The following is a 15,615-nucleotide window of genomic DNA, read 5'->3' on the forward strand; positions in this document are numbered from 1 at the left end:
ATCTTCAACCAGATCAGGTTGCTCAGAGCCCCGTCCAGCCTGGCCTGGAATGTCTCCAGGGATGGGGCATCTACCACCTCTCTGGGCAACCTGGGCCAGTGTTTCACCACCCTCATTGTAAAAAATGTCTTCCTCATGTCTAGCCTCAAATGATAGCGCCAAGGAGAGCCTGGCAGTGCTAAGCCACCTGGAGATACAGGAACAGATAAGCAGCCGTGTTACTTTGTGACCTGCTTGCAGCATGCTAATGGAGCTACTGTTTCAGGCACTCTGCAGATTCAAGGAGGCACTGATTCCTGATTACATAGCTCCAAAATGCTGTCATCAGGCAACAGAATAAGACATGCCTTTGCTTTATTAATGAGTAAATAAGATCAGAAAGGAATTGCAGGGTGTCTGTGGTGTTCTTTCATCCACTGGTAACACCAAAACTGAAAACTCTGTGGTTTAGGGTATCTACCTATAGCAATCAAAGCAGCATGGAAGGCCGGGAGTCCCAAGTACACACAATTGCTCACTTCCCATCATTCATGGGTACTGGATTCCTTCTACTCCTTATTATGGTCCTTGAGACCGCAACCATGAATGTGAGGGAAACCATGAAGAGCATTCAAAGCGAAGTCCAAAATGAGCTTAACATCTGGCATAACTCAGGAAAAGAAGCCAACACAGCAAGGCGCAGGAGGAAGAAGAGAGACTCACCAAAGTTCTCCCCGCCCCAGATGTCCATGGCACTGTCATACTTCCCCAGGTGGTTGAACCAGGCTTTGTCTATCACGAACAGCCCACCAGCAATGATGGGAGTCCTGCAGAATGGGTAAGGGAAGGAAGGACACACTCTCAAACACTGTTGCAGCACCTGGATGCACAGAAGTAGCCCTTCCCTTTGCTTCCTCTTCCATCGTCAGGACATAACCTATGTATCTCTTTCTTACCAAACAAAGACAACACACATCAAAAAGCATCTCAGTCTTTCTTTCAGCTGCCTTGGTATTTTGCTGTCAGTCATAAAATGCCTGGCACTTAATGACTGGCTAATGTACCCGTCAGCACAACTCCTACAAGCCCAAAGTTCACAGCCCTGATTGTAGGCTTCAACATCAAAAATGCACTTAGCGCTCGGGGGGTTATTCACTCAGACGGGCTTTTTGCCTGGAGCCAGCCTATTAAGAGCACCATTCCACTGGGGAGGGGAAAGCAGAGCCAATTCAGAACGGCTTTTTAAAAGCCATCACAAGCTGCGTGATCTTTATTTCAAAACAGGGTTATTTTTTATTCTTTGGATTAGCTAAGAAAACCGCACAGAGAAGGTCCATGGAGGAGGGGCAGGCAGACCCAGAAGACAGCTCAAGGAGACTCGCCATTTGCTGGCACAATTCCCATCTCCATTCAGTCGCAGACAGTGTGGATGCCTCACTGTGGGCTGGGGAGGAGCTGGGGTGACTGCTGCCCTGGGCAAGTCTGCTCAGTGCGCCACATGGCAGGATGACCAGGAACGTGCCCCTCAGGAAGCCAGCAAGAGCTCGTCTTAACACCAGCATCCCAGGAAGAAGCAGCAAGCTTTCCCAGGCCCTGAGCTTCCCCCAACACTTGGTCTCCTCCACATCGCACACCCCAGTGCTTCACGGCTGGGGATGCAGACACCAGCACTCGGCTTGCTGCCAGGAGAGATTTTCAGCAGAAGGAGGGACTCCCTCCATCCTGCTGCATGAGGACAGATGGCATCTCTCTCGTTCAGTTTTGCTCCCTCTCCTGCACATCCTGAATTTCTGAGGTGCCTTCAGCAAGGTCCAGAAGAGCAGCACTGATCTGGAAAGACACCACATTTTTATCAAGTGGGCTGAGGACACTGACTTATTTTTAAGTGACAGCTGAGCTGAGAGAAGCAGGAGTCTAGAGCACTGGGCTTTTTCCCATATTCAGCCTCCTTAGCACTACCAAAACACAACCATAAATACACCCTTTCTACCTTTGTAGCAACCTCAGGCTTCAGTGTTGGGAAGTGAAGTTGTACTGCCAAACCCAAGCTAGCCAGGAGCTTGCTACAGGTATAAGAAGTTCAGAGCTGTCCTGGAAGGAATATCACACTGCTGTGGTGCATGGTGGCACACATGAAGTCAGATGAGATGCCTGTCCTGCCCCACGTTTCTCAGGTGCCTCCTTTCCCCTCTTGACTTACTTAATGGGTTCGGTGGGATCAAGTCGTTTGGCTTTCTGCTCTGGGGAAAGCTGTTCCCATTTGAAATGCAGACTCCAGTCAAAACCTAAAACCAAAGCAGAGGACCATGAGGAAATTAGAAAGGGTATGGATTAGGAGGTAATGCAGGACGCAGAAGCTGTGTTTGATGGAGTATATTCCCCACTTTCAGATGATTCAAGCCATGGAGTTGTAGCTCTTGAGAGAAGAGTCCAACAACTAATGTATTTTACTACTGCACACAAACAAAAACCCAACTCATTGCATTACAAGCACTCTAAAGGCAGGAAAAGTCGGAATTCAATCTGCTGATGAAACCTTACTTCGTCCCCTTGTGCACACAGATACACGCTCTGATGGATACTGTGTGCTACAAATAGCGCAGACATACTAATAAGCACTACAGTTGCATCCTTCATTTGCTGCCTAGACATCCCCCATCTCTTTTTACTGGCAGCCCGACTTTCAGAGCTGCCAAGGGTGGCTTTGACATGACCCTTCTTTCTTGCTTGACCGCCTTACCCACTGCAGCAAACACCATTCCTCACGCCACACTTACCTGTCTCCAAAATAGCCTGTAAATAGCCAGCAGGGAGCACTGAACAGTGCTAATGCACTTTTTGCAAGACAGTGGGAGCCAGCAGTGTGGTGCAGAGCCACCAGCTCCCCAGCCCAGCGCATGTTCACACCACAGGACAGACACCCATGGGACGTGCCCACAGCTTGGACTTACCTCCTCTGAGGTCCGAGGAAGCTGCCACATAGGCAAAAGTGTCCAAGTTGATGATGTCGATAACAGGGCTGACCACTCGGGTGGGATCCTGGAAAGCAGAAGCGAAACAACCCATGATTTCAGATCACACCACTCAAATTGGTCAAGGGATGCTCTAAACTCCCAGAGACATCAGGTGGCTGGAAATCTTGGTGTCATTCAGGTTTGTCAGGGACAAGTGCCCATCATTGCCTCTTCTTCAGCCATCACATCGCTTCAACCATGGAATTAACGCAGCAGCACCAAGTGGCAGAGGAATTGCTGGGAGCCTGGGAACACAGACACACTCTCTGCTGGGAAAGAGGATGCTGTGCTGCTGGGCTGCTGAAACAGCATCCCTCTCCAGCTTTGGCTTCACCCGCAGCCTCTCCCTCCACAGGCTTTGTGTGCACTCAGCGTCCAGCTCAGCTAGATGCAAAGTTCCGTCTGCCTTTTGCAAATGGACCGCTGTATTCACCTTTCACCTCCCTTGAATACTTTTTACCGAATTTCAGAAGTCAAGGTATGTCAGAGGAAAAACACAGGCAATCAAGCAGCTTAAATACAGCTGTTTTTAAATGTACAGACTACAGGGATAAAGCCAGAGTTTTGCCAAAGGTGTGAAAGGGTTAAAAAAAAAAAACAAAAAACCTGAATTATTTTAAATAGTTGGTGGTGGTTTAATTAACATCTTCTTATGGGCAAAGAGATTATACAAACAGTTATGAACAAAAATATCTACAGGAGGAAGAGACTCTGACAGCTTTGACTGGTCTCTTATCTCCTTTTTTCTTTTCAAAAATCCCAAACTCCAATTATAGCTCAAACTTCAAGCTTTTACTCTTGCCAGATCAAATTGTTTTTCACAGCCATGCAAAGGAAAGCATCTGAGCACACACCGGCTTGCTCTCTCGCTCAGAAAAGACTTTGGTTTAGAAATTAGTCCTAACAAACTATTCAAATGCAATTGTCAGCAGAAGCAACTAAAGGCCATAAGCTGGGAGCTGAACTAGAGCTCGGCTTTTCCAAATGAGCATGACAAATACTTGATATCTCCATAACAACGTCAAGTCAGGAGTCTTAACGTGGCTTTCTGCAACTCAAACATCCCACCAAAAGGTCAAGGTCTGCTGTACCTACTTACCACACAAACTCAGGTCAGGTCTGAGCATGATGTACACAAGCATCCTTTAGTATCCTGAGGGTAGGGGAAAGGTTTTAAGCAACGCATCTGCTTTGCATTCCAAACACTGCATGGAAAGGACCGTATCTAATCATTCAAAACTTGCCCCTCATCATCTTACTGGTGAGCACTTCTAACTAGCTGACACTCATCCCCAATTTCGATTCCACTCCTACTCATTGCATGACACAACTTGCAAGAAAAAACCCTTTAGCATTTTGGCTGAGTGCATTACTACAAAATGCTAGCCTTCAGCAGCACAACCTTCTCCCTGCCATGTCCTGGGAACATTTACACTTACTCAGCTTTCACAAAGGTCTCTCTGACCCTCAAAAGAAAAACATGGCATGCTCAAGAGCACAGCGTTGTTGCTATGATTTATTCTGGGTTGAGTACCAGATCTCATAATAGGCAGCTTCACATTTCTGGGGTTAATTTATATCCTCTCGTGCCAGGGCATGTTAATCTCAACAACACCCAAATCTTCAGTTTCAAACAATGAAATCCTCAAAAGCCTGAGAATGCATTTCTCCAACGAACTTCTCAAACAAGCCAAATTATGGAACTAAATCAACAGGAAGAAACTCTGAAACAGTCCTACAGACAACAGATACATTTCAACCTTGGAAAAGGACCTTGACTCCAGCTTGTCTCCCAACCTCTACGTCATGACCTAGTAATGGTCAACAAAAATGGCCACGGTTGCTCCCCAGACCCCACAGCAGCAATACACAAGGCAAGAGGGCCAAGCTGCCCCTCATCTGCCTCCCTCTGCCCCAGGAGAGCACCAAACTGGGGGTGGTTCTTGAGCTGGAAATGGGGGGGTCACCATCCACTGCTTCATCCCAGTGCCATTTTCAAATCCAATTTTGGGGTGAGCTCATTGAGTCATACTGTAAAAACACCTTGGGCTGGATAATCGCATTTTTATAAAAATTATTCAGTTGAAATGTACAGTTAATGGCTTTAGAGATACTTGTTCAGTAACTAAAAACAAGAGCCCATGCGCTTACAGTCATACACCTGCAAATATGCTGGTACAAAACGCCCACCATTGCTGCTGCTCCCTGGGACATGCACCCTCCCAGGCACTGGTCCAAGGCCCCCTGGACCTCCTCTCTTCCCCCCACACCTCATCACTTGCTCTTAGACATTCTAGTCCTGCATGTTTCTAAATCCATATGCTGGGTACGTGCTGCCCACACCCATAAGTGAGCATTGGCCTTGGAGGAGACACCATCAGCTGCTGGGAAAGTTTGATGTGTGGCCTGAGGGGCACCTTCACGTGGGTGCATGGTGGCACACCTGGTCTCTGGTGTTTCCCACCACAGAAAGCTTGAGGAATAGCTTCTCTGGCTGAGAAAATAAAAGAGCAGTGATGCATGGGGTGGCTGGTGGTGGCAAACATGCCAGATGTACTTTGAGGCACTCACTGCTCCTCTGCTTGAAACTGAAATCACATCAGCTCAAAGCAGACTGTTCCTAGGAGTAACACGGTGGGTGGCTAATCCTCACCGCAGCAGTCGGACAGGGAAGCCATCTCTTTAGCACAGCCTGAAGGTGGCAGCAGTAACATTTCATACACTTCATTGATCAATATTTTAACCCTGATGGAAAGGATGGGTACAGTGGGCATGGGAAGAAGGAAATCAAGGGCTCTCTGCCCTTATCCTGCAGCTTTTGTGAGCAGCTGAAAAAGCAGGGAAGCAGGACGCCACTTGCTTTGCAAGTCCCTCAACACTCTTCATAGTAGGTCTCCCTTGCTGCCTTCAGCTGGGCTGCAAGGCACTGGGCAGGATCATAGAATCACAGAACAGCTTAGGTGGAAAGGAACCTTCAAAGCTCATCCAGTCCAACCCCCTGCAATAAGCAGGGATGTCTTCAACCAGATTAGGTTGCTCAGAGCCCTGTCCAGCCTGACCTTGAATGTCTCCAGGCATGAGGCATCTACCACATCTCTGGGCAATCTGTTCCATTGTAAAACACCCTCATTGTAAAAAATTTCTTCCTTGAGCAAGGAAGTCTGGCATGAGAAGCCGTGCAAGCTTACCAACTGCCTTACTTCCAGCAGGAGAAAGATTTAACCCAGAAGAGCAAATTAAAAGAAGTTAACAGAGGTGACATTTGCATGAAGTGCTATATTCAGACCACAGTGCATTGAAACTCCTGTGGTGATGCCGCATGTGGCATCCACCTTCACCTACCCTATGGGTGCCAGCTGTGGGGCACAGTCCCAGTGCTGTGCAGGAAAGCAGCTCTGCCTGCCCCCTTCTGCTGCCGCCACTGCCCTTCTCCTGCCTAAACACACCAAAAGCTCTGCCTGGGAAAGCGGCAATTGCTCTGGATATTCCCCACTGAACTGCAGCAAGGTTACAGCAGAGAGCAAGGAATGCCTGCCTTAAAAAAGCTCAAAGAAACAACTGATGCAGTCAAATTTAGTGGTGAATTCCACTCTGGAGCAGGCCAACTACAAGGCTCGAGTAGGGCTTCATAGCACGTGTTCTCATAATTCCACCGGAACTGCGATCAATAATTTTTCATTTTATCACCATTTATCAGCAGCACTGTGGCCCAGCCTGCAAAACAAGGTTGGGACCTCTCCAGCACTGGCTGCTCTGTGAGTGCCTGCAGCATCAACTGTCCTCGCCCACTGCAGAGGGACCTATCCCAGTGCTGTGATCCCCTTCCCCTGTCACATCCCTGCTGTGCACAGGTGACACTCATCCCAGCCAGCACAGCTGTCTCCTCTGGAGCTGTGAAAAGCAGGATGTCTTGGACAAGGGGCACCATGAACACCAGCTGAGCTGCTTTCTCCATAACCCACTACCTTAGCTTCCCCTTGCTCCTCAGCTGCCCCTATTTCAACATAATTAAGTAGTTTTAAAACTACTGAGTAATAAGAAATAGTGTGGCCAGCAGGACTAGAGAAGTGATCATGCCCCTGCACTTGGCACTGATGAGGCCCCACCTTGAATCCTGTGTTCAATTTTGGGCCCCTCACTACAGGAAAGACACTGAGGTGCTGGAGAGAGTTCAGAGAAGGGCAATGAAGCTAGTGAGGGGCCTGGAGCACAAGTCTGATGAGGAGCGGCTGAGGGAACTGGGGCTGTTCAGCCTGGAGAAAAGGAGGCTGAGGGGAGACCTGATCGCTGTCTGCAACTACCTGAAAGGAGGTTGTAGCATGGAGGGGGTTGGGCTCTTCTCCCAGGTAGCAAGTGACAGGACAAGAGGAAACAGCCTCAACTTGTGCCACGGGATGTTTAGATTGGATACTAGGAAAGATTTCTTCCTGGAAAAGGTTGTCAGGCATTGGAACAGGCTGCCCAGGGCAGTGGTTGAGTCACCATCCCTGGAAGTGTTTAAAAGATGTGTAGATGTGGTGCTTAGGGACAAGGTTTTGTGACGGATTTGGCAGTGCTAGGTTAACAGTTGGATTCAATGATTTTAAAGGTCCTTTCCAACCTAATTGATTCTATGAAATATTAGCAATCAGAGGCATAGCAAGGATCAGGGAACAAGGCACAGTGAAGGGAAAGGACTATGCATCCACGACTGAGCTGAAGGCTTCATCCCCTGCACCACGGCAGCAGGTCACCAGCACAGAGCTCCTTCGACTCGAGTGACAAGGTGCCAAGAGCCTCTGTGCACTTGTCTCAGGAGAGAGTCGCTGCCTGCGAAAGTCGAATGTCATTGTCTGCTCCAAAATCAGCAGAATTTAAATCCTATTAAATCAATTTATTAGCGCTTAATTTGTGTGAAATTAAATTCGGCCCCTATTCAAGGAGCCGTCACTCCCTCAAATCATCAGCACTGAACATTTCACATGAGCCTAATTAAAAACTCTGCTGGAGCACTGCCCACCTATTCCCCTTTCACCATTCAATCTGTGCTTGGTGGTTAGAGCCTCACTGCCCCAAGACGCACCTCATCCCACCAACCCACACGCTCTCCCAGCCACGAAGACAACCCCACCTGCCTGTTGGGTGGAGATAGACTGGAAAACACCGCTTTGCAGCCCAAAACCTCATCATTTTCTTAATGGGATTGCCTGCATGCAGTTGGTTACGGTCGCGTGGTCATGCCTCTTGAGAGGGAAGAGGAGGTGCACATCAGCGACGCATCTCCTGAGGGTGGCCCTTGTCTCTCAGGAGGACTCACCTCTTTGATCCTCTGCAGCAGAGGGAGCAGCCAGTCCTTATTAACCTCACAGTGACTGTCAAGGAAGGTCAGGACTCCTGCTTGTGCCACATCTGCCCCTCGGATTCGGGACCGGATCAGACCTGTTCAGGGACACACCATGTCAGCTGCCACCCAGATGGCTGGGCAATATCCCCGGGCTCCTCCGGCACAATCTCCTGCACTCAAGGTGTCCCTTGGGCTTTGACCCATCAAAATCCCATTTGGATAAAACATGGCTCAGGTTCTTTGTCTCCTTCCCAGTGCTGCAAGGCATGCCAACCATCTCCCAGGGCCACCAAAGCAAACAAATGGGTCCACCTAGATTTACGATTCACAGCATTTATGCCAATCCTTAATTTGTGCAATTATTTCTGCTACCACGTTCTGAGGAAAAACAGGACTCAAAATGCTTCCATAGCCTCCTACAGGTAATAAATCTAACATTGACCTAAGTCAGCAAGGAATGGGCCAGGGGAGTCGAGGGTGGGTTTTCTGTGGGGAATTTCCAATTTAGACAGGAGTAAACCAGCTTTCCGACACCCCTTCCTGCCTGCATCTGATGCTCAGGTGAACTTTAACATAAGAAAGGAGATGGTCTGTTGGCAAACAGGACATGCAGGTTGCTCAAGGGGAGCAGAGCTTCTTGATGAATAAGAAACAGTGGTAATACAGGAGGAGACAGGGGCAGATAAAGAGAGACACATAAGGGTTTCGGGAGCAGCGGCACCTCTGGTTCGTGCAGAAGGAGGTCACTGAATTTCATATTAAAATTCCCTAGAGGAAAGGGGTCAAAGAACAGCCTCTGAGCAGGAGGGAGAGGGACTGGAGAATAAAGCCCGGAGCAATCCAGTGACTGCCAATGTCACCTCCTGCAACGCAGGATGTGCCCATATCTCTCCTGCAACTTCTAAGACCTTGTGGATAGGCATATTATGTTGTATCCACCCTAGCCCTTCCCAAATCTGGGCAGGTCCTGAGGGACACAGCTTCAGTGACCTACTAAGCGAGGTAAGCTCTCTGGACTGGGGTCCCAAATCCTGAGTGCTTTACAGAGCACCAATACTTGCAGGTCCATCCAGTGCTGGAGTGAGCATATATGTACCCCAATAACACAAGGAAGAAGGGTGAAAAGGAGGTGCAGACCTATGGAGACCACTCCTACACTCCTGCCAATGCAGCTATGTCTCATGCACCCATGGGGAGCATGACACCACTCCCACACCAGGCCCACAGAGCTGAAACCTCTGCAGAAAAATTCCACAGACAAACCCTCTCTGCTTCCCCATCTTTCCAACCCAACATACACCCAGACTCACACCTTCAATTTTCAGCATGAAAAAACTTCTTTGTTTTTTGTTTTCCTAATACTGAAAAGCAGGACTCGAAAACACCCATTCAGACAATGGGGAACTGAAAAATGTCTCAAAAGGTTGCCAGCAGCATCCCAGTAGGACATACATTCATCCTCCATATAGCCATTCTTAATCTTTCAATTACAATTAATTATTAAAAAAAAAAATCCCAGAGAAGCAGCAGGAACAGATCTCCTCTCTTTCGTTAGAGCAAACATCTTTAAAAATAAGACCTGGGGCTTTGTTTTGCCTGTTCTAATTTTCTGGCTAATAAGCTACAGCTGAGCCTCATTGGATATCTTAATAGTCCCATATTTTACAGTGAGAGAGGGGGAATTCATTTCAACTCTCATCTCTTTATCATGTCTCCTTCTATCAGTGTGTTGTTGTCATCCTGTTCCCTCCCCCCCAATCCCAAGAACTGATGACCTCTCTTATCATCCACTCCACTGAGGTTCCCCCCCTGCTCCATTGTTCTCATGCCTCTCAAAATCTGGGTTTCCCACTGGGGCCATGGGCAGGCAGCTCTTACCTTCTCGCCGTCCATTCCGCAAGCACTTCACCTTGGGGAGCTTGCCCAACAAGCGGCAGTCATCAGCTTGGGAAACACAAATGGAGGACACGTCACTCGAAAGCCCTGAAGTGGTGGCTCTAGCAGCAGAAAAGGTCCCAGAGCAAATTTGGAGAAGGGAGAGGACCCTGTCATGGGGGGCTGATGGCTTGTTAGGGCACAACAGCCTCACCTCTTGGCTCACCCAGGAGCGGCAGAACAGCAGTTTTCATAAAAATAGTGTAAACCCCATGGATTTAGCCTGAGAACAGCTGAATTGCATTATACAGTCAGCATAGAAGAACTGTGGTTTGGGTCAGAATCTGACTTTTTGCAGGTTAATGCAAATGACTGGTTTTGGTAGCTGCAAAGCAACACATCAGTTGTTGATGCATGTCTGCCTGGCAGGGCCAAAGCTTTCTGAGGTGGCCTGTGAGTCCTCAGCGAGGAGAAAGGGATGGTCAAAGAGAGACCTGTGGAGCAGCTCAGGGCTCCCCATGCCCTGGGCAGCAGCTCCATGGGGTAGAGAGGCCTGATGCCACCCGCACCTGAGCTGGGGACCTCCTGCAAGCCCACCTGCTGCTGCTGCCATTGCCCTTGCCCTGGTGCTGCCTGCAGCCCCAGCATCCCTCCTCACCTGGATTTCTCCCAGCAAGGTGCAGGATGCCAGAGCTGGATCTGCAGGCAGGTGCAACCATCACAGCCCGCTCAGTCTCCCCGTGCTGTGGCCTCCATAGCCTTTTCATGCCTCTCTGCCTCTTCTTCCTTGGCACTATAGACACACACGCATGTGCCCCATCCCTGTGCACACCTCTAAGTAAGTGCTTTCATCCCCTCCAGCAATCTTTGCAGAGAGGAAACATCCCGTACCCCTGCCCCAAACAACTCAGGTACAGAGCCGAGTCGCTCTGCTCACACCAGGAGAGCCGAAGTGGCAGGGGCTGGCTATGGACCTATGATGGAAATTTGCTGGCAACGGTGTGAAGAGAGGTGAGAAACAACACGCAGCTGGGCATGAAATAAAAGCATCAATTGTTTGGGTTGGATTGCGAGGAAAAAATTGACCATTTTTGTGTGTAGCGTGTTACACAAATACATGCATTTTATGTAAATGCATGCAGAACAGATGCCAACAGGCTCAGACTATCACAGGAAAGAAGATGTAAGACAGCTGAGAAGTGCTGATTTCAAGCAGCCAAGGGGCTGCCCTAAGTTACATGGGAAAGGGACTTCCCCCCCGATGCCCTGGGATTAATTTAAACCCCACCCTGCTGCTTCTCCCCAGCTCATGTCACTGGGCACACTGGAACAGGGGAGCTGCATTTCTACAAATGCTTCTCCTTTCAGGAAGGCAAGTGCTTTGTCTATTTAGCTAAAACCCAGCATGTACTGCCTCTACCCTTCCAAAAGTCTGCTCTGCTGTATGCCAGGGCAGCTCCAGTCCTTGCACCTGCTCCTTTTCTCTGTCACAGATGCTCTCCTGGTCCCCAGACTTGCCCAGCCTGGTACCCCCATGTGCTGGAGTCACTCCAAAGCTCACTGTAATCACTGCAACCCACTCCCCTGGCTTCAGCACTTTCCCAGGGAGGTGTCAATGCTGAGAAGTGAGTCTCAAGTGAAATCTGTCCCTAATGCTCTCCGAGGCAGTGCCTATTTATAACATACAAAAGCAAAGCATAGATACTTTTTTTTTCCACAACAACAAAAAAAAACCCTCTCTGGTTTTGTTTTCATGTTTCCTAGTTAATGGCTACATTTTGCAGCTCCTTGAAATGTAAGTGCCACGGACCAGTCAACCTAGGTGTATTTTATCATCCTTTTTATGCCCTAGACAGTTTTTTTTTGAGCACTTACTCTCAGCACCTGGATCTTCCACTCGCCCATCTCACCAGGCAAGGTCTTTAGCCCCTGGGGCTTCAGCTACCAGCTTCTGCTGCAGATCACACCTATTGATTTCACTTGAGTCACACTATTAACTGGGAGAAAATGGCAGGAGGATGTGGGCTGTCTGTGGCACACAATGCTATTTATGGTGCATCTCAGAAATGGGTCACCCATCTAGGAAATCCTCCTGACATGGATGAAAAACAGGGTGAAAAATATCAATCAAGAGTTGCTGGCCACCCACATAAATGTATGCAGAACATATGCATATGTCAAGACGGTCAGGCTATCATTATCCTGTGCAATTCCAGTGGTGTCAACCAGAATTGCTCCTGGCTGCAGCTGAACGCCAGATCAAACACACCATGGCTATGGCGGGATACAACCAGGTAAGAACTAGATTCATGTCTACTAGGCATAAAAATGATTTGCCATGCGCTTTTCTTGTATTATTTTCATGAGAAGAGGCTTGATTATTTGAAATTTGAACTCTCCACATGGCAATGCAAACCTGGCACAGCAGGGCTTGCCCTCCACGCCTATGGAGCTTTAAATCTCCTTCCACTTTGACAAACTCTCCCCCTTCTCTGCGTAAATCCCAATCTCTCACTGTTTTCTGGTTTGGCCCCTCACTTTTAACATAGAAAGAGTCACTTACGATCATCACTGAAGTCATCCACTAGTATGATTTCATGGACGAGGTGCACTGGGGTGCGGTTCAGCACGCTAAAGAACGAAGAGAGAAAATGCATGACAATGCTTGACCGACTCAACAACCCAGCAAACAGGGTGGAAAAGGCTAGGAACTGGTCCCTGCCAAAGCACAGAACACCAGGCTTGGACTTCTAGAAAAGATATACTAGATAAGTGCCAGAAACCACCACTCCCCACCCCCGGTAACCTACACTGCCCAGCCATCAGCTGCCTGTAGCCTGACCTAAGAGCCAAGCACCTGGTATTCCTAGGAAATAGCTGAGGTTCACCCTTTACCACCTTTGTGAGCAAAAGCAGAGCACCACATAAAGCCAGGAGAACTGGGCTTTTCGGCAACGTGCACACCAAGTTTCCTAACGGGGCTTGCAGCAAAGCTGCCATCACCCCACCACCGCCCCTGGGGCTAATGATATGGTGTCCACCAACAGCAGGGCCAACACAGAGAAAATTACCCAGCTCAAACCCATCTTTACAGAGCTCACAGCTGCGGCAGGACAACTCCTGTTTTTATCCGTGAGCTGACTGCGTTTCAGAGACTGCCGAGAGGATAAGAGCAGGGTTGGAGCCCGCCTATTTAATGAAAGAGAGAGGCTGGAGGATGTGGTTCACAGCTCCCTTCAGGTGGACAGACACTGTGAAACATGGCTGAAAGCTACAATCTTCCCTTAATTATGCCACTGAGGGTTTTTTTTATTATTCTTCTTATTATTAAAAAGTCTAGACCTGTTTTTCCCCTTTCTCGCATGGCGCAGAGGTCGGCAGAATTACACATGTGTAAAATCCTGCACAGGCAAAGGGTGAAGACTGACTTCTTGAAGCAGAAACCCAAGGGTATCCCAAAAATCTCCTAAGTGCGCTTTGATAATGCCAGTTGGGTTGTACAGGCTTGTCCAGCATTTAAACTTCTTTGCCTTCATCCTGAGCATGTTTTTTTCTTCCAACAATATTTAAAGGGTCCCCAAATTTCACATCTGAGTCTGCCTTCTGGTCAGGGTTGGAGAAAACCTTCAAACCTCCCCCTGGCTTAAGAGGGCAGGCACCCTGCAGGCTAATGACCTTCAAGCCCCTAATATCTCCAGATCCTCCAGATACCTCCAGATCCTTATCAATAGGTTTCCTCCCACCTCTCCCAGCCCAGGAGCCTTTGAAAACCACATCCCTGGCCCAGACCCCAGGCAAGAGGGCTCTGAAGGGCAGGATCCCAGGGGAACACAGGTGGCAGGGAGCCATCAGCCCAGCTGGCAGAACCCAGAGGGGTCTCACAGCCTCACCCTCAGATATCTGAGCACGTTCAGCCAAAGGACTGTATTTCTCTGATGAAACCTTCTTGATGAAAAACCGCAAGCCCACCCCACCCAGGAGGGCTGGGAGCGTCTGTGCCCATTGCCAGGGACCTGCTGGTGTCCCCCCACTCTGCCAGGTGCTGAAGTTACAACCCTCTAGAGGAAGAAAGAGTGGGGCTGGATTTTTTTGGAAGGAGAACAAGACATCCTAAGGCAGATGCTTGAAATGGATCCTCCCTCCATGGTTTGGTTTGTTTTCAGCAGAAATCCTGAAAAAATGGGGGCTGATCTCAGACCAGAGTGGGTAAGACTGGCACCTCCCTTGCAGAACTCCTTAAAAATCACTTCCAAGAACTCCTTTCCCTGGAAACACAATTCCAGCCTCCTCCAGTTTGCGGATCTTGGCAAAAGCCATGATTTTCCCCCCACTTCAGATGCTTTGCATATTAAGGCTGGGGTGGGGAGAAGAAAAAAGCCTAACAGCCAGGAGCTGCTGTGGCCACCCCAGCAGTGCCAAGGCTTGCACCTAGCAGGGTCAGACAAGATTGCCTCGCCAACGCCCACAGTCTGCACAAAGTAGTAGAAAAAGTGGCTGAACACCCCTCCTCCCGCTGGGGCACACAGAGCAATTTAGATGTGCTGTTCCTACCTGTCAAGTGTTTTTTAATTATTATTATTAATAGGTTTGTTATTTTTAAAAAATCCCCATATGCGAGAGCTGAGTTCAGCAAATTACCGCAGCTGAGCGTCGGTACGGAGAGACAGGAGAGCAATATCATGCTCAGTGGAATATTTAACAAGCGCTGATTGCCTGGAAACCTAACTTGGTGAAACCTGCAGGAAAGAAGCAGACTTGTAAAAGAGCCAACAAAATAAATAAATAACCTGCTGACAGCAGGAGAGGGGGAGGCAGCAGGCAATGCGAATATACAAAGCCTACCTCCCCCCAGTCTCCCCTACAGATTTGTCTGCCCAAAGTGCAATGCAGGGCTTAACCCTACAGGCGGGTGGTGACAAAGGGGACGATAATGATTTTGCTGTTACCAGCAAGAATAACTTGATGGAAGCTGCTGCACTGCGCTGTAGACTCAGCCCTGGGCTCTAAGTGGGACTCAGCGCCTTGGAGGAGTTCCCCCCAGGGCACTTCTGATGGAAGAAAATCCAGCATGGACCATTTTCAAGGCACTGGGCTGGGGAGATGTGCAACCCAGTCTCAGCTCAGCTGCAGACTCCTGCTGTTCCCAGGTCAAGCTGTTTGCTGCCAACCATGTGCCTCAGCTTGCTACCGCGTAAATCAGGGCTGGTGTCCCCTGAATGACCACAACTGCCATCCATGGGATGCAGACAGTTGACCAGAGCAAGGATGGAAAAGTACCATGCAGATGAATGAGGGAGGGACCTCTCCAAGGCTTGCCCCAACTCCACAGCCCATCATCCTTCCATGGGATTGATGGCAGATGCCACTGTGGCTGACGCAGCATCCCTCAGCTCTGCGAACAGCCTCACCCAACATCACCACAGC

The 15,615-nt window shown here is 49.0% G+C and overlaps 1 protein-coding gene across 3 annotated transcripts in view; it reads right to left on the minus strand.

The window, feature by feature from the left end:
• Positions 1–15,615, minus strand: part of GALNT14 (polypeptide N-acetylgalactosaminyltransferase 14) — a 110,707-nt gene that overhangs the window by 23,730 nt on the left and 71,362 nt on the right. For 2 of the 3 annotated variants that reach the window (XM_082049116.1, XM_082049117.1), the window contains exons 4-9: positions 12,755–12,822; positions 10,195–10,260; positions 8,290–8,411; positions 2,931–3,018; positions 2,180–2,264; positions 703–806 (exon numbers count right to left, since the gene is read on the minus strand). In XM_082049116.1, coding sequence (XP_081905242.1) covers positions 703–806; positions 2,180–2,264; positions 2,931–3,018; positions 8,290–8,411; positions 10,195–10,260; positions 12,755–12,822 — 533 coding nt within the window. The remainder of the gene's footprint in view (positions 1–702; positions 807–2,179; positions 2,265–2,930; positions 3,019–8,289; positions 8,412–10,194; positions 10,261–12,754; positions 12,823–15,615) is intronic. The other variant, XM_082049118.1, reaches the window with a different exon arrangement.

This window comes from Streptopelia decaocto (assembly GCF_964273445.1).
Source record: "Streptopelia decaocto genome assembly, chromosome: 3".
Classification (NCBI taxonomy): domain Eukaryota; kingdom Metazoa; phylum Chordata; class Aves; order Columbiformes; family Columbidae; genus Streptopelia; species Streptopelia decaocto.